Here is a 20,464-nt window from a genome sequence, read left to right on the forward strand (position 1 = left end):
TAGTTTCTTCTCTGCCGGTGGTGCCTTAAATTCTCTTCTTACCACGTCCTTTAGCGACTCAACGGCTTCTTTTTACCAAAGCCATCTCTTGCCTCTTTAGAGACTATACATAAAATACTTCTCTATTTTCCAGCCACAATCACACACCGCGACTTCAAGAAACCACTCCTAGGAGACAATACGCGGTCCTGCAAATACCTACATCTCCGAGTAAACGCTGGAGATGCGGCATGCTGGGATTTGTAGTTTCAAAAGCCGCATGGCATGCAGGGAGATGCAGTCCCCTTTCGTCCAGTCCATTTTACAACTAGGGAGAAAAGGTCGTTACTGGAGCAAGAATTTCACCCCAAACCTTACTTCTGTTTTAGCCCTTATTTTTTGCTTTAATTTTACTCCTCCCATCAATCTGATGGAAGTCTGACGGAGACTGAAAATCTCCAGACTCTTTAATAAAAACAACAAAGCTCCCATTCGCAAGCTTCTGCTGGCGTGAAGGGGTACGAGGAAGCCGCCTCAGCTGCGCCCGGCGTCGTACTGCGCCTGTGCGCTAGCGTTAAGCGCCGAGGCTTCTGGGTAGGTGGCTTTACCCCGCCTCTCCTGTTGAAGGCCTTCGCGGCTGCTTCAGTGGCGAGGCTCCTCCTAGGATGGCTGCTCAGGTTGTAAACAAGCCTGGAGCGGGACTAGACAGTGGTCGTCAGGGCAGCCGGGGGACGGCCGTGGTGAAGGTGAGGGACCTTGCGTGCTCTGTTCTCCGCCATCGGCCTCTCTTCGGTTCATCCCGGAGATCTGGCTTTTTTTGGGCGGGTTGCGCGGACTCGGGTCCCTCTCGGCTTTACAAGCCTATGCTTCCCCTCCGGACCTTTATCCCTGCAGGCCTGAGGTTACCTGGCCTCCTGGTCATTCTAGTCTTCTGCAGTCGCCAACGGGGACTTTTGTGAAAAGGAGCCGATAGGCCTGTGAGAGTGACCTGGGCTGATCTTTCCCCAGGCCCTCTGTTTTTAGCTAAGCCCAACAGGCATTAATAAGCTTATTTTTATGAAATTGATCCATTATTATTGACTGACACTATTTTAGATATTTTACCTAGTTAATATCTATTTATGAAGTAATTGTTGATTCTAGTTTTACAAGTGAGGAAACTCAGGTTTCGGTTAACACTGTAGCTGAGCCAGAGTTGACTGCTCTATAAAGTATTCTTTTCGTTACGGCACTACTTTGTAATCAGACCTCTGTTATTGGTTGACCTGCCCTCTCCTCTTTTGGTAGTACGGGTGTGTCGACAGCCCCGTTAATGCTCGGGAATATGAATTACCCTATGTTTGAAGTTTGAAATTCTGCCATATTTAAATGCTCTAAAATGGGTTTACCAAAAATTCAGTTGAAATAACGTAGAATTCACTTTTCCGTATATAGATAGATCTGGAAGGGAGAACTGATTTTAATAATCTTCAGAATCCCCTGTAATCTCGGATAGTGGTAATTCTTATTCCTGGTTACATATTACTGAGGGCTTTAAAATAAAAAACACAAACGATTTAATCCCCCAGTTCTGCTTAAGTTGATATCAGTATTTTTTTTGCATTCCCAGAATGCTTTTAATGTGCAACTAGGGTTCAAAACCATTGGAGGAGATATCTGAAGTTCTTTTAAGGTCTTGAGTAATAGGCACCTGTGGTTTTTCATCTAATGTTGGTTTCATATGACAGCGAATGATACATTTTTGCCTTCAACTGTATTATCGATCAGTATTGGTGGTTGTTGATTCATCTTTTTTTAAATATTAATAAAGTTATTTTGAAGATACATAGCATATCTGAGATGTGAAGTTGCCCTCATTATTTGGCTTGTATGGTTGGGATTTTATTTATTGAATTGTGCTTTTTCTAAGTAGAGAATACCTGAAGATTATTTTGTGAAATAACTTGAATTAAGAAGTAATAGGAATAGATATTACTGCTGTGTCTGCTTTTGTTACCTTGTTTGCCTTAAAATCTGAAAAATATACCAAAACCTGATGTAACTCCAGTTTATTAATGCACAGAGTTTGATAAATTAGAGGCTCATTTTGTTAATTTTCATTTTTATATGTAAAATGTGACTGAGATGTGCAATAGGATAGTCCTTTTTGGCGATCCTCATGGTTTAATTTGTAAGATAAATTACAAATTAAATTTTAAAAAATCTCATGGCCATTGTTACAGATGAAAGCAAGAAGTGTTCATTGGAAGTTAAAAGTTGAAATTTAGAATGCTAATGTTTGCATATGTAAAATGACTTCCTGCTTAATGAACAAGTTGATATTGATAGAGTTTTCTCGTTAGGAAAAACAGACAAAAATTGGGTATGAAATTATTTATGTTCACAAAAGAAGTGTGAGCTGCCTTAGTCCTTTGAAAATATGGCCTGCTTTATTAAAATTTAATTTACATGTGATAAGTTTGAAGCCCTCTTTGGCATATTGTGAAGTTTGTAAAACTAAGAGCTTTTTTCCTATCTAGGACTTAAATTCTTATGCTGTTAGCCACAATTCCTATTCATAAATACTGAAGAAAAAAATTTCTTACTCTATTATTTACTGAGATGATGCAGAATAGTCTAGTAACTGTGATTTACTAATCTGTGGAATTTTACTAGTGCTTTTTGTGAAAAAAACCTATGGTAGTAATATGAGTGATGATGCTGTTAAAGATAACAAGATATGAATGAGAAAAGTAAAATTTTAATTTGGTTCTTTGGAGTTTATTGTCATATATAATTGTAATATATTATGGTGTCTCTGTAGTGAGAACATTTATTTAAAATGTTGCAGTTACTTTGTAATATCTAATTCCTATTCTGAATATCTTTTCTGTAATTTGATATTGAAGATTTTTTTCTTTTCTTTTTTTAAGTGAAGATATTTAAGTGATACTTTTTTACTGACTAGTTTAAAAAATGCAGGATAATATGAAGTGTGTATATTGTATATATGTGTGTGTAAATATACATTAGTTCAGTTAGTTCAGTCACTCAGTCGTGTCCGACTCTTGTGACCCCATGAATCACAGCATGCCAGGCCTCCCTGTCCATCACCAACTCCCGGAGATTATTCAAACTCATGTCCATTGAGTCGGTGATGCCATCCAACCATCTCATCCTCTGTCGTCCCCTTCTCCTCCTGCCCCCAATCCGTCCCAGCATCAGGGTCTTTTCCAATGAGTCAACTCTTCGCATGAGGTGGCCAAAGTATTGGAGTTTCAGCTTCAGCATCAGTCCTTCCAATGAACACCCAGGACTGATCTCCTTTAGGATGGACTGGTTGGATCTCCTTGCAGTCCAAGAGACTCTCAAGAGTCTTCTCCAACGCCACAGTTCAAAAGCATCAATTTTTCGGCGCTCAGCCTTCTTCACAGTCCAGCTCTCACATCCATACATGACCACTGGAAAAACCATAGCCTTGACTAGATGGACCTTTGTTGGCAAAGTAATGTCTCTGCTTTTTAATATGCTATCTGGGTTAGTCATAACTTTCCTTCCAAGGAGTAAGCGTCTTTTAATTTCATGGCTGCAATCACCATCTGCAGTGATTTTGGAGCCCCCAAAAATAAAGTCTGACACTGCTTCCACTGTTTCCCCATCTATTTCCCATGAAGTGATGGGACCAGATGCCATGATCTTAGTTTTCTGAAAGTTGAGCTTTAAGCCAACTTTTTCACTCTCCTCTTTCACTTTCATCAAGAGGCTTTTTAGTTCCTCTTCACTTTCTGCCATAAGGGTGGTGTTATCTGCATATCCGAGGTTATTGATATTTCTCCTGGCAGTCTTGATTCCAGCTTGTGCTTCTTCCAGCCCAGCGTTTCTCATGATATACTCTGCATATAAGTTAAATAAGCAGGGTGACAAAATACAGCCTTGATGTACTCCTTTTCTTATTTGGAACCAGTCTGTTGGTCCATGTCCAGTTCTAACTGTTGCTTCCTGACCTGCGTACAGATTTCTCAAGAGGCAGGTCAGGTGGTCTGGTATTCCCATCTCTTAGAATTTTCCACAGTTTATTGTGATCCACATGGACAAAGGCTTTGCCATAGTCAATAAAGCAGAAATAGATGTTTTTCTGGAACTCTCTTGCTTTTTCGATGATCCAGCAGATGTTGGCAATTTGATCTCTAGTTCCTCTGCCTTTTCTAAAACCAGCTTGAACATCTGGAAGTTCATGGTTCACATATTGCTGAAGCCTGGCTTTGAGCATTACTTTACTAGCGTGTGAGATGAGTGCAATTGTGCAGTAGTTTGAGCATTCTTTGGCATTGCCTTTCTTTGGGATTGAAATGAAAACTGACCTTTTCCAGTCCTGTGGCCTTTGCTGAGTTTTCCAAATTTGCTGGCATATTGAGTGCAGCACTTTCACAGCATCATCTTTCAGGATTTGAAATAGCTCAACTGGAATTCCATCACCTCCACTAGCTTTGTTTGTAGTGATGCTTTCTAAGGCCCACCTGACTTCACATTCCAGGATGTCTGGCTCTAGGTGAGTGATCACACCATCGTGATTATCTGGGTCGTGAAGATCTTTTTTGTACAGTTCTTGTGTGTATTCTTGCCACCTCTTCTTAATATCTTCTGCTTCTGTTAGGTCCATACCATTTCTGTCCTTTATCAAACCCATCTTTGCATGAAATATTCCCTTGGTATCTCTAATTTTCTTGAAGAGATCTCTAGTCTTTCCCATTCTATTGTTTTTGTCTATTTCTTTGCATTGATCTCTGAGGAAGGCTTTTCTCTCTCTCCTTGCTTTTCTTTGGAACTCTGCATTCAAACATACATATATATGTGATTTATGTGTAGTTACTCCCCAGCTGTTTCCATTCTTCAAAGAGAACTACAGTTCCAATGTAATGTTTCCTGTGTATCATGCCAGAAAGATAGTATGCTTGTAAAACAATATATATATAAATATATATTCTCTTTAGCTCCCCGAAGTAGTATACTTGCAAAACAGTGTATATAAAAAATATGCCTCTTTTATATCTTCTCCATCATGCAGAAGTTAAATATTTTATATTTCATTTTTCACTTTGCTTTATTGATATGGAATCATACTGTGTATACATAAAAAGTTTCCTGACTTTTCCTCCCTAGACTGCATGTGTGCGTGCGTGCTCAGTCGTGTCCGACCCTTTGCGACTCTATGGACTGTAGCCCTCCAGGCTTCTCCTCCATGGGATTTTCCAGGCAAGAATACTGGAGCGGGTTACTGTTTCCTCCTTCAAGGGATCTTTCCAAGCCAGGAATCGAACCTGCGTCTCCTGCGTTTCCTGCATTGCAGGTGGAATCTGTACTGCTGAGCCATCAGGGAATCTCCCCACTAGACTGCATAGTTTTGCAGTATATGAATGTTGCTTAATTTATTTTCTGTGTATATTTACTTTGTTTTCAGTATTTTGCTAATGCAAAAGATGCTTGAAGGAATAATATAGATTCTTATACATATGTGATACTTATAGGATAAATTCCTGAAAGTAGAATTACTAAGCTATTCATATTGTTGATAGGTTTTGTCAAATTGCCTTCCATGGGGACTATATCAATCAATACACAGTTCACAGCAACCGGCAGTTTATCTACTCTCCCACACTTTGATCAGTAGAAAGTGTTACCCGCTTTTTAAAATACAATCTGAAAAAAGTATATTGGTATAGCTTCGACTGATTTCAAAATGTTTTGAGTGAGATTGGACATCTTTTCGTATAATTAAAGATCTGTTTTCATTGCCTTTTTCTGTGAACTATGTATTACATTTAAGCTTCTTTTGGACCATACTGGGATGCAAGCCAGTCATGAATTATCAGTTTATTTACAGTGAAAAACATTAGCATTTCATGTGCTGACTCCAACTTGATTGTAGAGTTAATATTAAAGTTTTACTGGATTAAGTCTGATTTTCACTGATTTTTCTGTGTGTGTGTGTGTTTGTTTTTAACCTTGTAGTATGTATTTGTTGGGGGGTGGTGGTTGGCTGAACTGTTTTAAAATTTTTATTTTGTTGGACTTTAGTAACCTAAGCACATTGGTGCTTGGTATTTGGAATACCCTATTCCTGAGGGCTTTGGTCTAACAGGGTAAGACAGGCTGGAAAGCCAATTAAAGTATTAAAAGTGTTTTAGGTATTGAGATTAACACTTATCCATGGTACATGGGAACCCTAAGGATAGTGTGTTTATCTAGGAATTTGTTTGTTTATTAATGTAAAAAAAGAATCCCTAGGAAAATGTCTGTTTAGCTGTTTCTTCAGTGTTAATGTGAAGAAAGAAGCAAAAACAGTTTGGTATGTGCTGTGAACTGCAAGTTATTTGATACAGTTTGAGAATAGAATTTGAATGAGAAGAGAAGCAATAGAACAGCAGCTGTGCTGCGTTAGGTCACAGATGGTGGTCCTGGAATTTGGGGTACAATCAAACAGTTCAGTGTGGGTATGTTTAAAACATTTATTAAATTGTGAAAAACTTCAAATATATTAAGAAGTAACCTTCATTGATATAAATATAGTTTGTTGACTAATTATAAAACAAACTCATGGGCTGAAGAATTAGAATATGCCAATTCTTGTCACCCTTCTTTTCTTTTTTTATTGAAGTATACCTTTTTTTTTTCTTTTTTACTTGAAGTATAGTTGATTTGTCATCTTTCCTATGACTGACTCCATGTACTTTCACAAGTCAGGTACCTGTGATTGGAACTAGATAAACAAAAAACTTTCTAACCCAGGGACGTTATTAATTGAGAACAAGGAATTGAAATTTAAGTCTAACTGCATTCTTACATTGTATGATGTAAATGTATGTTAGAAGATACTTGAAAATTACTCATAGTCTTGTCTTAACAACTTCTTTATCATTTACAAGGTAAGTTGTCATCCTAGCACATTTATCAAATTATTTTTGTCCATATTAATGATGGGTTTTCTGAGAGTTAGTTAATTGCAGAGAAATTGTTTAAGAACCCACCTTTGGTAGAGTTATATACTGTTAGGGATTCACATATAATGAATCATGTCATAATTTTCAAAACTTAAGATGTTAACTTACAACATTATTTTGATCCCTGACACTTATCCTTCCAAGGAGATTTCACTGTGATGTAATTTTGGTGAGATCTATCAGATGAAGTGACAAAAGATGATTTAAGATTTTACACCTAGACAGTTTTTTTTCATGGAGGAATAAAGTAATTTAAGAAGATTGATTCATTAAATAAGATCAGGCTTTTTTTTTTAGCCTAAAATATTTGTGCTTTGAAGTCATTTAAAGAGCACATATGTTCTTTCCCATTATTAGGTGCTAGAATGTGGAGTTTGTGAAGATGTCTTTTCTTTGCAAGGAGACAAAGTTCCTCGCCTTCTGCTTTGTGGCCACACAGTTTGTCACGACTGTCTCACTCGACTGCCTCTTCATGGAAGAGCAATCCGTTGCCCTTTTGATCGGCAAGTAACAGACCTAGGTAGGAAAAAATACATATATATAATTGTTCGTGTAACACAAATGTCATAGTAGACAATTTCTTTCTGCTTGATTTTAAAAATTGTAAAATTCTGGGAGTTCCCTGGCAGTCCAGTGGTTAGGACTCTGTGCTTCTACTGCAGGGCGAATGGGGTCTTTTCCTGATCAGGAAACATGCTAACGTATGGCCAAAAAAATAAAAAGAAACATAAAATTCCGAGAAGGTTTCAGTTTCTTCTAAAACCAGTAGTCCTGAAGCTATAAACTAACCCACTCTTAGGGACTAACTTTATTTCATCTTCTAGGATTTTTATATTCAGTACTTATAGATCAATAGTTTTAAAATTAAGACACCTGAGAAAGATATGCTAACCTTTTCCACTTTGCTGTAAAACAGGGTTTACCTTAGACAAGGATAGGCTATTAAGGGAAATACAGATAAGTACTTGGGGTTTCAGCATGTTATTTATTGATATCAGAGACAGAAGTATTTTTAGCATTTGATAACTATTTAAACTACTTCTTGTTCTCTGTTAAAATGTATTTAAAGGTCTGGTGGATTTTTTTCAGTTTTTTGCATGCTTTTAAAACTTTGCTTTATAGTTTTCAAAATGAGTTATTACAAAAAACAACAACAACAAAATGAGTTATTACTATAGGATACCAGATTTGGAAATGACATTTATTAACATTTGAACAGTTATCTGACAACCATAAATTCTATGTTTATTTTGTTTAATGGTGGAATTTTCTCCAAAATTAATAGTTTAAGGTTGTCATTTATTTTTAGCACTGTTTAAGACTGTTGAGACTATATATCACATGGAACACATTTGAAATAACTGAACCACCAGGAAAACAAGCAAGAGTACCCACATTTTTAGACCAGACAGCTTTAAAATGCTAAGAAACATTGTTGTAAAATATTTTCTTATAAGGGTAGGATAGAATGGTTTTTTTAAGATTTTGGTAGACTTTGATCTAACCAAGTAGTATGCTCATTTGCCAGAAAACTAATATGAGACAGTATTAGTAGTATTATGCGTAGCATATAAGGTTCAGGGGGGAGAAGTCTTTATTTTGACTTTTTTTTTTGTCCTTTTATTCTGTAATTTATATATACCATACCATCTTCTTTATAAACTGTGTAGACGTAGTAATACTTTGCAAACGTAAGATGGACCCTTTCTTCCTCTTGAAGGGCACTGCATACCACAGTGTGGGTTGTTACTACCCTCACTGTGATAAACTAGGAATTCGTGACAGATAATGGTTAGTGATATCCTAGTTGAAATCAGTCAAACCAATAACTTTGCCTTGAATATAGGTTGTGATTTCTATGTTCTTGTTCAGTGACTAAGTCATGTCCAGTTCTTTGTGACCCCATGGACTGCAGCACACCAGGCTTCCCTGTCCTTCACTATCTCCTGGAGTTTGCTCAAATTCATGCCCTTTGAGTTGGTGATGCCATCCAACCATCTCATCCTCTGTTGAGGATCCATCTCATCCTCATCAGCAGCTTATCTCATCCTTCTCTGCCTCTGCTCAATCTTTCCCATCTTCAGGGTCTTTTCCAGTGAGTTGGCTATTCACTTCAGCTGGACAAAGTATTGGGGCTTCGGTTTCAGCATCAGTCCTTCCAATGAATATTCAGGGTTGATTTCCTTTAGTATTGACTGGTTTGATCTCCTTGCTGTCCAAGGGACTCTCAAGAGTCTTCTCCAGCACCACAACTTGAAAGCATTAGTTCTTCAGCGCTCAGCCTTCCTTATGGTCCAGCTCTCACATCTGTACATGACTACTGGAAAAACCATAGCTTTGACAATATGAATGTTTGTCGGCAAAGTGATGTCTCTGCTTTTTGATACACTGTTTAGGTTCATCATCGCTTTTCTTCCAAGGAGCCACTGTCTTTTAATTTCATGGCTGCAGTCACTCTGCAGTGATTTTGGAGCCTGAGAAAATAAAATAGGTCACTGTTTCCACTTTTTTCTCCATCTGTATGCCATGAAGTGATGGGACTGGATGCCATGATCTTAGTTTTTTGAATGTAGAGTTTAAGCCAGCTTTTTCTCTCTCCTCTTTCACCCTCAAGAGGCTGTTTAGTTCCTTCTCGTTTTCTGCCATTAGAATGTTGTCATCCACATATCTGAGGTTGTTAATATTTCTCCTGGCAATCTTGATCCCAGCTTGTGATTCATGTAGTCTGGCATTTTGCATGATGTATAGTAATTACTATACCTTGTAGCTTAGAATTTTACTCTAATTCGAGCCTATGGAATATGTGTTAATGACCCGTGATATAGTTTGATGTCATTATGTTTTAATTTGTGTTTAAAATCTTTATAGAAATTATATATATATATAAATTGCATAAAATTTGGAGAATCTATTAAAAAGTATAACAAAAAAATCATTTGTATTTCCTGCTTATAAAGTCAAATTACTGTTTTTTTTCTTTTCTGTTATGACTGATTACAGGATATTGAATAGAATTCTCTGTGCTATACAGTAGGACCTTGTCATTTATCCATTCTATATGTAGTAGTTTACATCTACTAATCCCAAACTCCCAAGCCATCCCTCCCTTCTACCACCCCAGTCCCCATGAACTGCTGTTAATATGAAAGAATCAAAATTAGAATTCTTCTTTAGTATCAGTAGTTGTTTATCATAGTTATTAGTACTGGTCAGCATTATTTATGGTTCTTCTCTTCTTTCCTCATGGTAAAATTACACCTCCCTGCTCTCTTATGACTAGGTAGGCAGAGCTGTGTGATTTTCCTTTAACTAATGAAATTATGAGTGGAAGTGAAATGTTAACTTCCAGGTAGAAGCTGTTAAGAATGGATTTATGATAGTTTGTAGTAAATTGTTTTTCCTGCTACAGTGAGGTGATACAGGTGGTTGGAGCCTCACTGGCCTGTGTCCTTGATCATGGACAGTAGGGAACAGAATCTCTCTTGTCTTCACCAACCCCTGAGATGTTATATGAGCAGAAAGCAAATCTTTGTTGTTTTAAGTCATTGAGATATTAGATTTATTTTGATAGTCACAGAAAAATTAAGTCATATCTTAGGCAGTAGATACATACTGTTTAAATACTACTAGGAGTTTTTGTGTTTGTGTTTAATATATAATTAAAGTATTTGGATACTGTTAAGATAATACTTTTAAATAAAGGACTTAGTGTACTTCTTAATCTTTTATAAACAAAATGGATAGAACTCAGTTTGGGATAGAATATGGGTGAAAAATTAAATCAGTTGAGAAAGCCTTGCTAGGGTGGCGAGACAGGTGGAGATGCTGGCTAGGGGCTGCATAAAGATACTTGGGAAAGGAGGTCACAGAAATCAGAGAAGGGGGTAAAGATATTTAGCCTAGTTTAAAAAAATTTTTTGGAAAACCATAACTAGAAATGGCTTTTTTCCTTACCTTTTCTTCCAATTTTCCTTCTTCCTTCCTTTTTTTCTTCCTTCTCTCCCTCCCTTAGAAAAGAGGGGCCAAGAAGGACGGAAGCCTTGTAACCATTGACTTAATCATTCTTTTGTTTTTACAGTGAATATGTATTAGGTGGCAGCTTTGTGTCAGATGGTATTTGTTGTATAGAAGCTCAGCATAACAGATATCCTTCTAATTTCTGGAGGATCTATCTTTTATTTATAGTCTTAGGAAGAGTTTGTGTTTGTGTGTGCTTATGTGTGTGGCCACGTTTGCATGCACATATGTATGTTCACCTGGCCTTTTATGTTATACGTATGTTCACCTGGTCAGTTCTGGGGAAGAAAGGCATTGGTCCTTATTCAGATGTGCCCTAAAGTCTTATCTACCTAAAAGGGAGTATCGTCAGACTTTAGTGTGAAACTCTGTGTTTGTGTGTGAGAAGGAGTTTATATATTTATTGATTGCTCTTAGGGTTCTAGGTTAGATGAGATGGGGAAAATATCTTTAGCTGCTCTGGTTCCAGTTTAGAGATGGATTTATTTTAGGTTAAGTGTATCTTTCTTTCTTTTTTTTTTTTTTGAATGTTTCCTAGATACTTTAATAAAACTTTGCATTTTGAAATTAACTAGATGCAACCTGGGAGGCAACATACAGATTCCATGAGCCCTCCACCCAGCCTCCCTACACACTTACAGCAGAAACAGAGGAGACACTGAGATTTAAGTTACCCCTAAAAATACAAAATGCAGGTACAAACCGTTAGGTTCTTTAAGGGCTCATTCCAATGCATGATGCTGAGTGACTTTTGCCGATTCAGAAACAGAGCTGCTCGCCCTTTTGTTTGCAGCGCCCTGGTTGAAACAATTCCAAACAACTTAACGATGCACCGGTCGCAGGGGGCTGTGAGCAACCTTGTGAGCGGGGGGGACGCAGGGCTGCTGTGGGTCCTGGCCCTGGCCCTGCAGAGGCGCTGGTTAAGTGTATCTTTCATACTGTGGTTTTCAAACATGCATCATATTTTATGACCATATTTGTGGTCATAAAATCAGTTTAATTGTCTGTGAATAAGATTTTTAAAAAAGAAATAGGATAAAACTTATCAATGTGTTGCACACTGTGAGGGTGAATTTTGGTTTGTAAATCTTCTGTTTCAGTTGTGTGTGTGTGTGTGTTATAGTGGGTTGCAATGTAAAATGTATTTCTTACTGTAGGTTCTGTTAAAAATATTTAAAGCACTTGTTTTAGTATATATAGAAAAAATCAGTAAGGAAATAGGCTTTATAAATTATATTGAAGTTAAATTATAGAAAAAGAATAAGAGTTTTAAAAAATGTTTCTACTTAGAATGCTAAGGAGTTCTGTGTTTTAAAGAGAATGTTAAGATTGCTGTTATAGCATTAACAGGAAATGGAGAAAATTTGAATTTTCAAATTTTAAACATTATTAATGATTGAACTGTGAGACATTGAAATTACTATCAGGATATGGGGTAAAATAAATAATATTCCATTTTGTTATATTTAGTTTATATGTTTATATTCTAGGAGATTCAGGTGTCTGGGGATTGAAAAAAAATTTTGCTTTATTGGAGCTTTTGGAACGACTGCAGAATGGACATATTGGTCAGTATGGAGCTGCAGAAGAAGCCATTGGGATATCTGGAGAGGTATTGATTGAACAGTTGAAATATTTGTTATGACCATGAATTTTTTCTTTTAATTTAAAATATTTGCCATTATATGCCCAATATTACCTCACTTACCATATAAAGTAGGATTCCAGAGACACGACTTTTCATTACATTATAATTCTGAAGGCAACAGAATCCCCAACTGAATAAAAGCAAAACTGAAGCTTGAATTCTCTGAAAATACTATACGCAAACTGTGTTTTTTGTATAAACTTGTTTCCTTATCATCATTAGTTCTACATAAGGGTAAAGTGAAAGAGTAAGATTATGGATGAATACGAAGGATATGTAGCCTGCATTAAAGCAGAGGATGCAAAAGTGAATCATTCAACAGTTAAAGCACAGAGAAATAAAGAGGAGCTCCATGAAAGGGACCTTTTAGCGTAGAGACAAAATGCCTTACAGGGAGCCGTAGCTCCCGCTGCTGCTGCGGCTAGGTTGCTTCAGTCGTGTCCGACTCTGTGCGACCCCACAGACGGCAGCCCAGCAGGCTCCCCCGCCCCTGGGATTCTCCAGGCAAGAGGACTGGAGTGGGGTGCCATTGCCTTCTCCGATAGCTCCTGAGGGAATTACTATTAAATATCTTCATGAAAAGTTAAATTGTATGTAGATGTACTCTCTTTATCTAGATAGGTTAGTGTCCAATAATTATTAGAAGACCATTAACACAAGTTAAAATACATTTTTAGCATAAAATTTATCTACGTAACTTATAGACTATTCTGAATATAGGAATAGTTGTTTAGTAAATAGTTAATAATTTTTATGAACACCTTGAGAACCACATGTTTAGTATCAAGGAAAATGTCAGATTGACTTTTTACTTCTCTTTTATTAGATCATGATTTCCTATATAAAGTGAATCAGTGAAAGTAATCTCAAACTGAAGCACTGTTTTCTAAAAATTTTGCAGTTCTTTACCATGATTTATCTTTTACCTTTATTTTGAAAGACATTGAGGATTATCTAACGTTGATCTTACAAATTTGTCAGCTCTAGAAAGCAGAAGACATGACTCTTCAATTTTATACATATGCATTTCTCATAGTTGCAAACAAAGTTTTTTAACTTTGGATTCATTTTTTATTTACTGTGATACTACTTAATGTCACCATTGGTATATTTTCTAATTTTTATTTCTACGGAAATTTATACCAAATCTTTCCCTTTCTAGTAATGGCCTTTTAGTATTCAGAAAAAGTTTTCAAAGCATTCTTGATTATCTGACATGTAAAACTGACAACTTGGAATGCTTTTTACTAATTCATAAAAATAATAAACATTTAAAAGGTTACATGTAACATAGGGTTTTATTTTATTTTTTTCTTAAATTAATGATTTTCAACCAGGATAGTGCAGTGGACTCAACTATGGAGCTTTAGAAAAAATACACAGCTTGGACTTCATCTACCCCTATCGAGAAAGGAGTATTTCTCACGTTGGAGTCTAAGCATCTATGTTTTTAAAAGCTTCACTTGGTTATCTAAATAATAAAATTTGTGCTTCTTTTTTTATCTACATTATGCTGACAAGTATATTTAAAGCAGGGGGAAGTATTTACTATCAGTTCTTTCAGTCTTAAAAACTAATTTCTATCCTCTGTTGTCTGTTTCTTGTGTGTCAAGTGAGGGGATTTTGCAGTAGATACCTTTGCACTGATAGTGAATCTAAAACAGTGGTTGTATTTTTGGCCTCAAATTCATAGCATATATTGATGATCAATTTTGGAAATAGCTTTCACTTACCTATAGAAGTGAGTAGTGAATGACTTTTTAATTTAATTATCAGTTTATTTATATATATATAAAGATTATGGGTTTTTATATTTCAAAATTTTGCATGTTATAATGATTGGGGTTTAATTAAAAATTTTTTTTAATCAAAGTATAGTTAATTTATAATATTATGTTAGTTTCAAGCATACATCAACATGATTTGGTTATATACACACAGACACACACACACACACACATATTCTTTTTCAGGTTTTTTTCCATTATAGATTATTATAAGATGCTGAGTACAGTTCCCTGTGTGGTACAGTAGGTCCTTGTTGTTTAGCTGTTTTATATATAGTAGTGTGTAATTTATTTCTCCTCTCTCTCCCTTGGTATCTCCTTTGGTAACCCTAAGTTTATTTTCTGTGTCTCAGTCAGTTTCTGTTTAGTAAAGGGGTTCAGTTTTAATACATTACTTTTTTGTTTATCAGAGCATCATTCGTTGTGATGAAGATGAAGCTCATGTTGCATCTGTATATTGCACCGTATGTGCAACTCATTTGTGTTCAGAGTGTTCCCAAGTTACTCATTCTACGAAGACACTAGCAAAGCACAGGAGAGTGCCTCTAGCTGATAAACCTCATGAGAAGACCATGTGCTCTCAGCATCAAGTGCATGCCATTGAGTTTGTTTGCTTGGAAGATGGCTGTCAAACTAGCCCACTCATGTGTTGTGTCTGCAAAGAATATGGAAAACACCAAGGTCACAAGGTATGAGTGTAGTTAAACTTGATAACTTCACCTGCTTTACCAGCCTACTGTTTATTTTCACTGACTTGGTTCTTTATAGTAAAACTGGAAACTGAAGAAGAGCTAAATGATAAATGAGTTGAGCTTGGTAGCATGAAAAGAAAAGAGAGGTTTATTTTCTGAATGACTTATCAAAAATTTCAGAGTCCTTATGATTCATTCTTTATTGAAAATGGCTTTCTAGCAGGAAACAAAAAGTTCTTTTCTTTGTGTGCATGTTTTTGTAAAGCACTGGATTGTGTTGATAATATATCTGTTGATGAACTAATGCTTGTGATCAAATTTTAGAGAAGATTTCTTGGTTTCTTAGCAGTATATGGAATTCCAAATTTAAAATTATTTCTTTGAAGGATAAATAATTTTGGAATGAAGGCAGATTAGTATTTCTTCATGCTGTGATTTTGTAAATATGTTATAAAACCCACTTGCAGCTAATGCTTTGTTTTTTAATTAATAGGAGCCAGTTAAGTAGCATTTTATATCATTAGTCAATACTGTGAGTTCTTTTCTATAATTATGTTGCACCTTATAGCATTCAGTATTGGAACCAGAAGCTAACCAGATCCGAGCATCAATTTTAGATATGGCTCATTGCATACGGACCTTCACTGAGGAAATTTCAGATTATTCCAGAAAATTAGTTGGAATCGTTCAGCACATTGAAGGAGGAGAACAAATAGTAGAAGATGGAATTGGAATGGCCCACACAGAACATGTATGGATTTTTTTCCTCCTTACCCTTTCTCCTTCTTACTTTTTCACCTTGTAGGATTTATTGAGCAATTCCATTGTGCCAGTACTGCACTAGTCAGTGGAAATAAGTTTTTTGAAAAGTCTCTGTCTTTGCGGAAATTTATAATCCATCATGGAAGAGTTTCAAGTGTGGTAACTGTTTACTTTGTGGGGGAAATGCAGGATGCCCTGGCAGTGTGCATAAAAACAGCATTAACTTAGGTAAGTCTTGGAAGGCTTTCTAGAAGATGTGATGTCTAAACTGAGATTTGAAGGAATTTAGTCAGGGAGAAGAGTGAGGTGGGGAGAGAGTTGTTCCAGAGAGGGAAGCCTATGTTAAAATACCTGGATGTGAGAATTGGACATATTGTAGAAACTTAACTAAGTTCACTGTGGTTGAAGCTTTGAGTATTGGGGTGGCACATGGTAAGAAAAGATGTTGGAGAATTAAGGGCCAAATTGTGCAACATCTTGTTAGCTATGTTAAAGAGTTTGGACTTTATCTCACAGGCAGTGATGAGCCATTGAAGAATTGTCATAGGAATAACATAATCAAATTTGCATTAAGAAGGGTTGCTGTTTAATATAAAAAATGAATTGGAGGAACAACAAGATTGGAAGCAAGGAGACCTCTTGTGAGGTTGCTGAAAGTATCTACTTGAGAATTGTTTGTGGCCCATAATACTGCAGTATTGAGGATGGAGAGAAGCACATGGCTTTGAGATGTTAAAAGAAGTAGAATAGGTAGGTCATAGTGATTGATTGGAAATATTGATTGATAGGTAACTTGCAGGGTCAAGCATGATGCCTGGGTTTCCACCTTGCCCAGCCTGGCAGATGGTTGTGCTCTAAACGGGGAGAAAGAAGAATTTGGGAGGGGATGATGAGACCAAGGTGGTAAGTTTAATTTGGATGTTGAATTTGTTATGTCTGTGAAATAAACAGAAATACCCCCAACCCCCTACAGCAAGGTGAAGAGTAAGTGGGTATTAGGAGGTGAGTGTGTCTAACTTCTAAGAGTTTGGCTATGAAGAGAAGGAAGGGACTTAAGCAATGGTGGTAGTTGCTTTTAAAAATTGAATTATAGAGGAGAAGCGTTGGGCTTCCCAGGTGGCACTAGTGGTAAAGAACGCGCTTGCCAGTGCAGGAGTCTTAAGAGATGTGGGCTCAATCCATGGGTGAGGAAGATCCCCTGGAAGAGGGCATGGCAACCCACTCCGTTATTCTTGCCTGGAGAATTCCATGGACAGAGGATCCTGGAGAGCTACAGTCCTGGTCACAAAGAGTCGGACATGACTGAAGCGACTTAGCACACATGTGTAGAGAAGAAAGGGATATTTTTAGACAGGAATATAAAACACAGGGTCAGACAAAGTATAGTGGTTTTTTTTGGTAATAAAAATTAAAGCGAAGTCATAGGGAATAATTGCTAGAATAATGCTCCGTCAAACTAGTAGCCAGTAGCCTCATGTGGCTATTTAAGTTTAAATTATTTATCAATCCCAAGAAATACAGAATTTACTTCCTCAGTCTCACTAGCTACATTTGAAGTACATTTTATGTGTGTGTATCTAGTAGCTACGATATTGGTCAGCACAGATATAGAACATGTCTGTCATCACATAAAATTCTATTGGATCTTGTTGTACTATGGTGGAAATATTTATGCCCTCAATAAATATTTATTGAACATATCTCAAGTGCTAAACACTATTCTAGCTAAGGAGACACCACTGTACAAGTCAAAAATATCACCTATGTGGAGTTTGCATTCTAATGTGGGAAGAGAGACAATATATAAGTAAAATATGGCAGAAGTATGTTATTAGGTGCTTTGGAGAAAAATCCAGAAAAGGTGGTATTTGAGGACAGACTCCCTGAGAACGGGCATTGAGCAAAGACCTAAAGGAGCTGAGAGAAGGGAACCATATTAATATTTGGGGAAAGAACATTCTAGATCAAGTACAGAGGCCCTGCAGTTGGAGTGTGCCTCGTGTTCTTAAGAAACTTAGAGGATGCTGAGTATAGCTAAAACAGAATGATTGATGGAAAGCATAGCTGGAATTGAGGTCAGAAAGGGCCTAATAGGCACTTGCTTTACTTTATTCCAGGAATGCTCTTCTTCAAAATGTTCATGTGGTTCCCTCCTCCTACCTCCTTCAGGTCTTAGCTCAGATGTCTTTTTCTCAGGGATTCTGTCATTGAACATCCCATATAAAGGACTTTGGCATTTACTCTGTGTGGGAAACCACGGAGTGTTTTGAGCAAAGTAATAATTAACATTCTGACTTAACATTGTAAAATGATCAGTCTGGCTTCTGGATGGAGAATACATTACAGGGAGCAGGGGTGGATCTAGTGAGCCGAGTTAGAAGGCTATTACAATAATCAAGTGAGAGATGACGATGGCTTTGATTAGGTTGGTAGAGGTAGGGATGGTGAGGCATGATCAGATTCTAGATATATTTTGAAGTCAGCAGAATTCAGTAAGAAACTAGTTGAGAGATAAAAAAGAGAAGTGTTAAGGGTGACTCCAGTTTTTTTAGCTTGAACAACCTGGAAGTTGTAGTTGCTGTTTATTGAGATAGAAAAAACTAGGTTTGCGGTTGAGGGAGACTTGTTTTTTTGAAATGTCATTTAAACAGTTGGATATCCAAAGGTTGTGTTTAAGGGGAAAAGTCCTCTGTGGAGATATACATTTTGGGATTTTTAAGGTTATATAGATGGTATTGAAATTTTCATTATTTCACATAAAAAATCTTTTTTAAGGTTACAGTTGTTGAAATTATTTTTATTGCCTAAGGTACCAGGTACTGCAGAGAATGCCCGATCGTGTGTCCGAGCTTATTTTTCTGATCTGCATGAAACTCTGTGTCGTCAAGAAGAAATGGCTCTAAGTGTTGTTGATGCTCATGTTCGAGAAAAGTTGATTTGGCTCAGGCAGCAACAAGAAGATATGACTATCTTGTTATCTCAGGTTTCAACAGCCTGTCTCCACTGTGAAAAGACTTTGCAACAGGTACATGGTTTAAAACATGGTTAGGACATAGTTTAAGAAGGAGAATTTGTAAGCTTAATCAAATCATTACCGGAAGTACATACTAGTCTCTTTTATTAATTTAATAAATATTTTTATATTATTACTGTATGTTACTGTGGGCTTTAATGTGGACTGTGCTTAGGACATGATCTCTAACCTTGAATTGCTCCAGTCAGCCATATCAATGCCCTCTCTTTTGAGTGTCCTCCCCACCATAAAACCATAGGTTCTAGAACCTCTTTAACTTCTTGTCATTCTTTATTCATCCCAAGTCCTTTAACCCTTTTTTTCCAAATGTATACTATTCTTTCAGCTTGGTGGCCTTATGTCTCCCTTTTTTAATATTGGAAATCTTTCTTCAAATGTTTACTGTTGTTTGAAGTTCCTTTTTCTTGCTCTTTTTGTTCATTGGTTTTTGGTGGGGGGAGATGGGGAGTGCATCTGTAACACGAACTACCCATCTTGCTCTAATTTATTGGTTCTTAACTTTGATGTCACAGAAAATCCATGTTTTTTTTTGATGCATGATGTATTATAAGCAATTTGTTACCCATTTTGCAGATAATATGCTTTTAAAATGAATTAGACTTAAGGTTATTCTAACAAAAATGTCAGTCTTACTCATTACTGTTTTCGATCTGCCTTCATAAATGTGCAAATTAAGACTTACTGTTGCCCTAGGAATCCTAATATGCTGCAGACACTCTCATCTTTTGATATATTGCTGATGATTGTGTTGATATCAAATCATTAGAGAGCTAAACTTTCTACCATTGTAGAGCTTTTTCTCTTAAAAATCTGATAGGCTAGGCTGTAAGCACATCAGCCTTGCGTCCTTTAGTCCTTGTCACATTGAATTGTAATAATTGATGTTTTTAGCCATTTATTAAGTTGTTTTCTTGCTCCAGTCCTCTTCTTCTGTCCTCTCCTTTGTGATGCTGAGATTGGAACGCTGAAAACCTGCTCTGCCAGCTGGTTCCATGTTATTTTAGGCTCTGCCAGTAGGGGGCAGTAGAGGGAGGCTGAAAGGTGGACGTGATTTCCTGTGGGTTCCGGTTTACTTGGGGTTCATGTGAATGTCACTGCTCACGCGAGGAGACCACTTTCCTTAGAGATCTGAGTTTCAGCTCCATGGGATCCCTCCTATAAGTGTCTAAGTTTTAATAATTTTAGCATCTCTCCTTTATTCCCCCAGCCCTGAGAGTGCTAGCTATTTCTTACAGTTGTTCCCTCCATGAGACCTCCGAGCTCTTTTTACACTTTCAGTTGCCTTGTTAATAACTACACCTAGTTAACATTTCTTCATATTAGTTTTTCTGTCCACATGATTGTTGGCGTTTTTGTCTCCTGATTTGAATCTAATGATACATTGCGCACAACTGTCCTTCTGAATGTTGGCTGAATGTATCTTTGTATCTAAATTATTTGTATCTGGATAGAAAGAGCTTAATAAATACTTGTTTAGCTCAAGCTACACAGAAGAATTACAAACGGAGCATGTCCTAAATCATAGTTAAGTGACTACTTCAAAATATTTTTATATTTATTTAATTTAA

At 36.8% G+C, this 20,464-nt stretch overlaps 1 protein-coding gene across 4 annotated transcripts in view; it reads left to right on the forward strand.

Annotated features, from left to right (window-relative positions):
• Positions 1-583: 583 nt before the first annotated feature.
• The window catches only part of TRIM23 (tripartite motif containing 23), a 33,435-nt gene continuing 13,554 nt past the window's right edge, over positions 584-20,464 (forward strand). Inside the window, exons 1-6 of one of the 4 annotated variants that reach the window (XM_043887702.1) lie at positions 584-725; positions 7,314-7,476; positions 12,464-12,585; positions 14,819-15,097; positions 15,669-15,851; positions 18,672-18,887. In XM_043887702.1, coding sequence (XP_043743637.1) covers positions 645-725; positions 7,314-7,476; positions 12,464-12,585; positions 14,819-15,097; positions 15,669-15,851; positions 18,672-18,887 — 1,044 coding nt within the window. In that variant the 5' untranslated portion in view covers positions 584-644. The other 3 variants (XM_043887706.1, XM_043887705.1, XM_043887703.1) reach the window with 3 other exon arrangements.

This window comes from Cervus elaphus, chromosome 25 (genome assembly GCF_910594005.1).
Source record: "Cervus elaphus chromosome 25, mCerEla1.1, whole genome shotgun sequence".
Classification (NCBI taxonomy): Eukaryota; Metazoa; Chordata; class Mammalia; order Artiodactyla; family Cervidae; genus Cervus; species Cervus elaphus.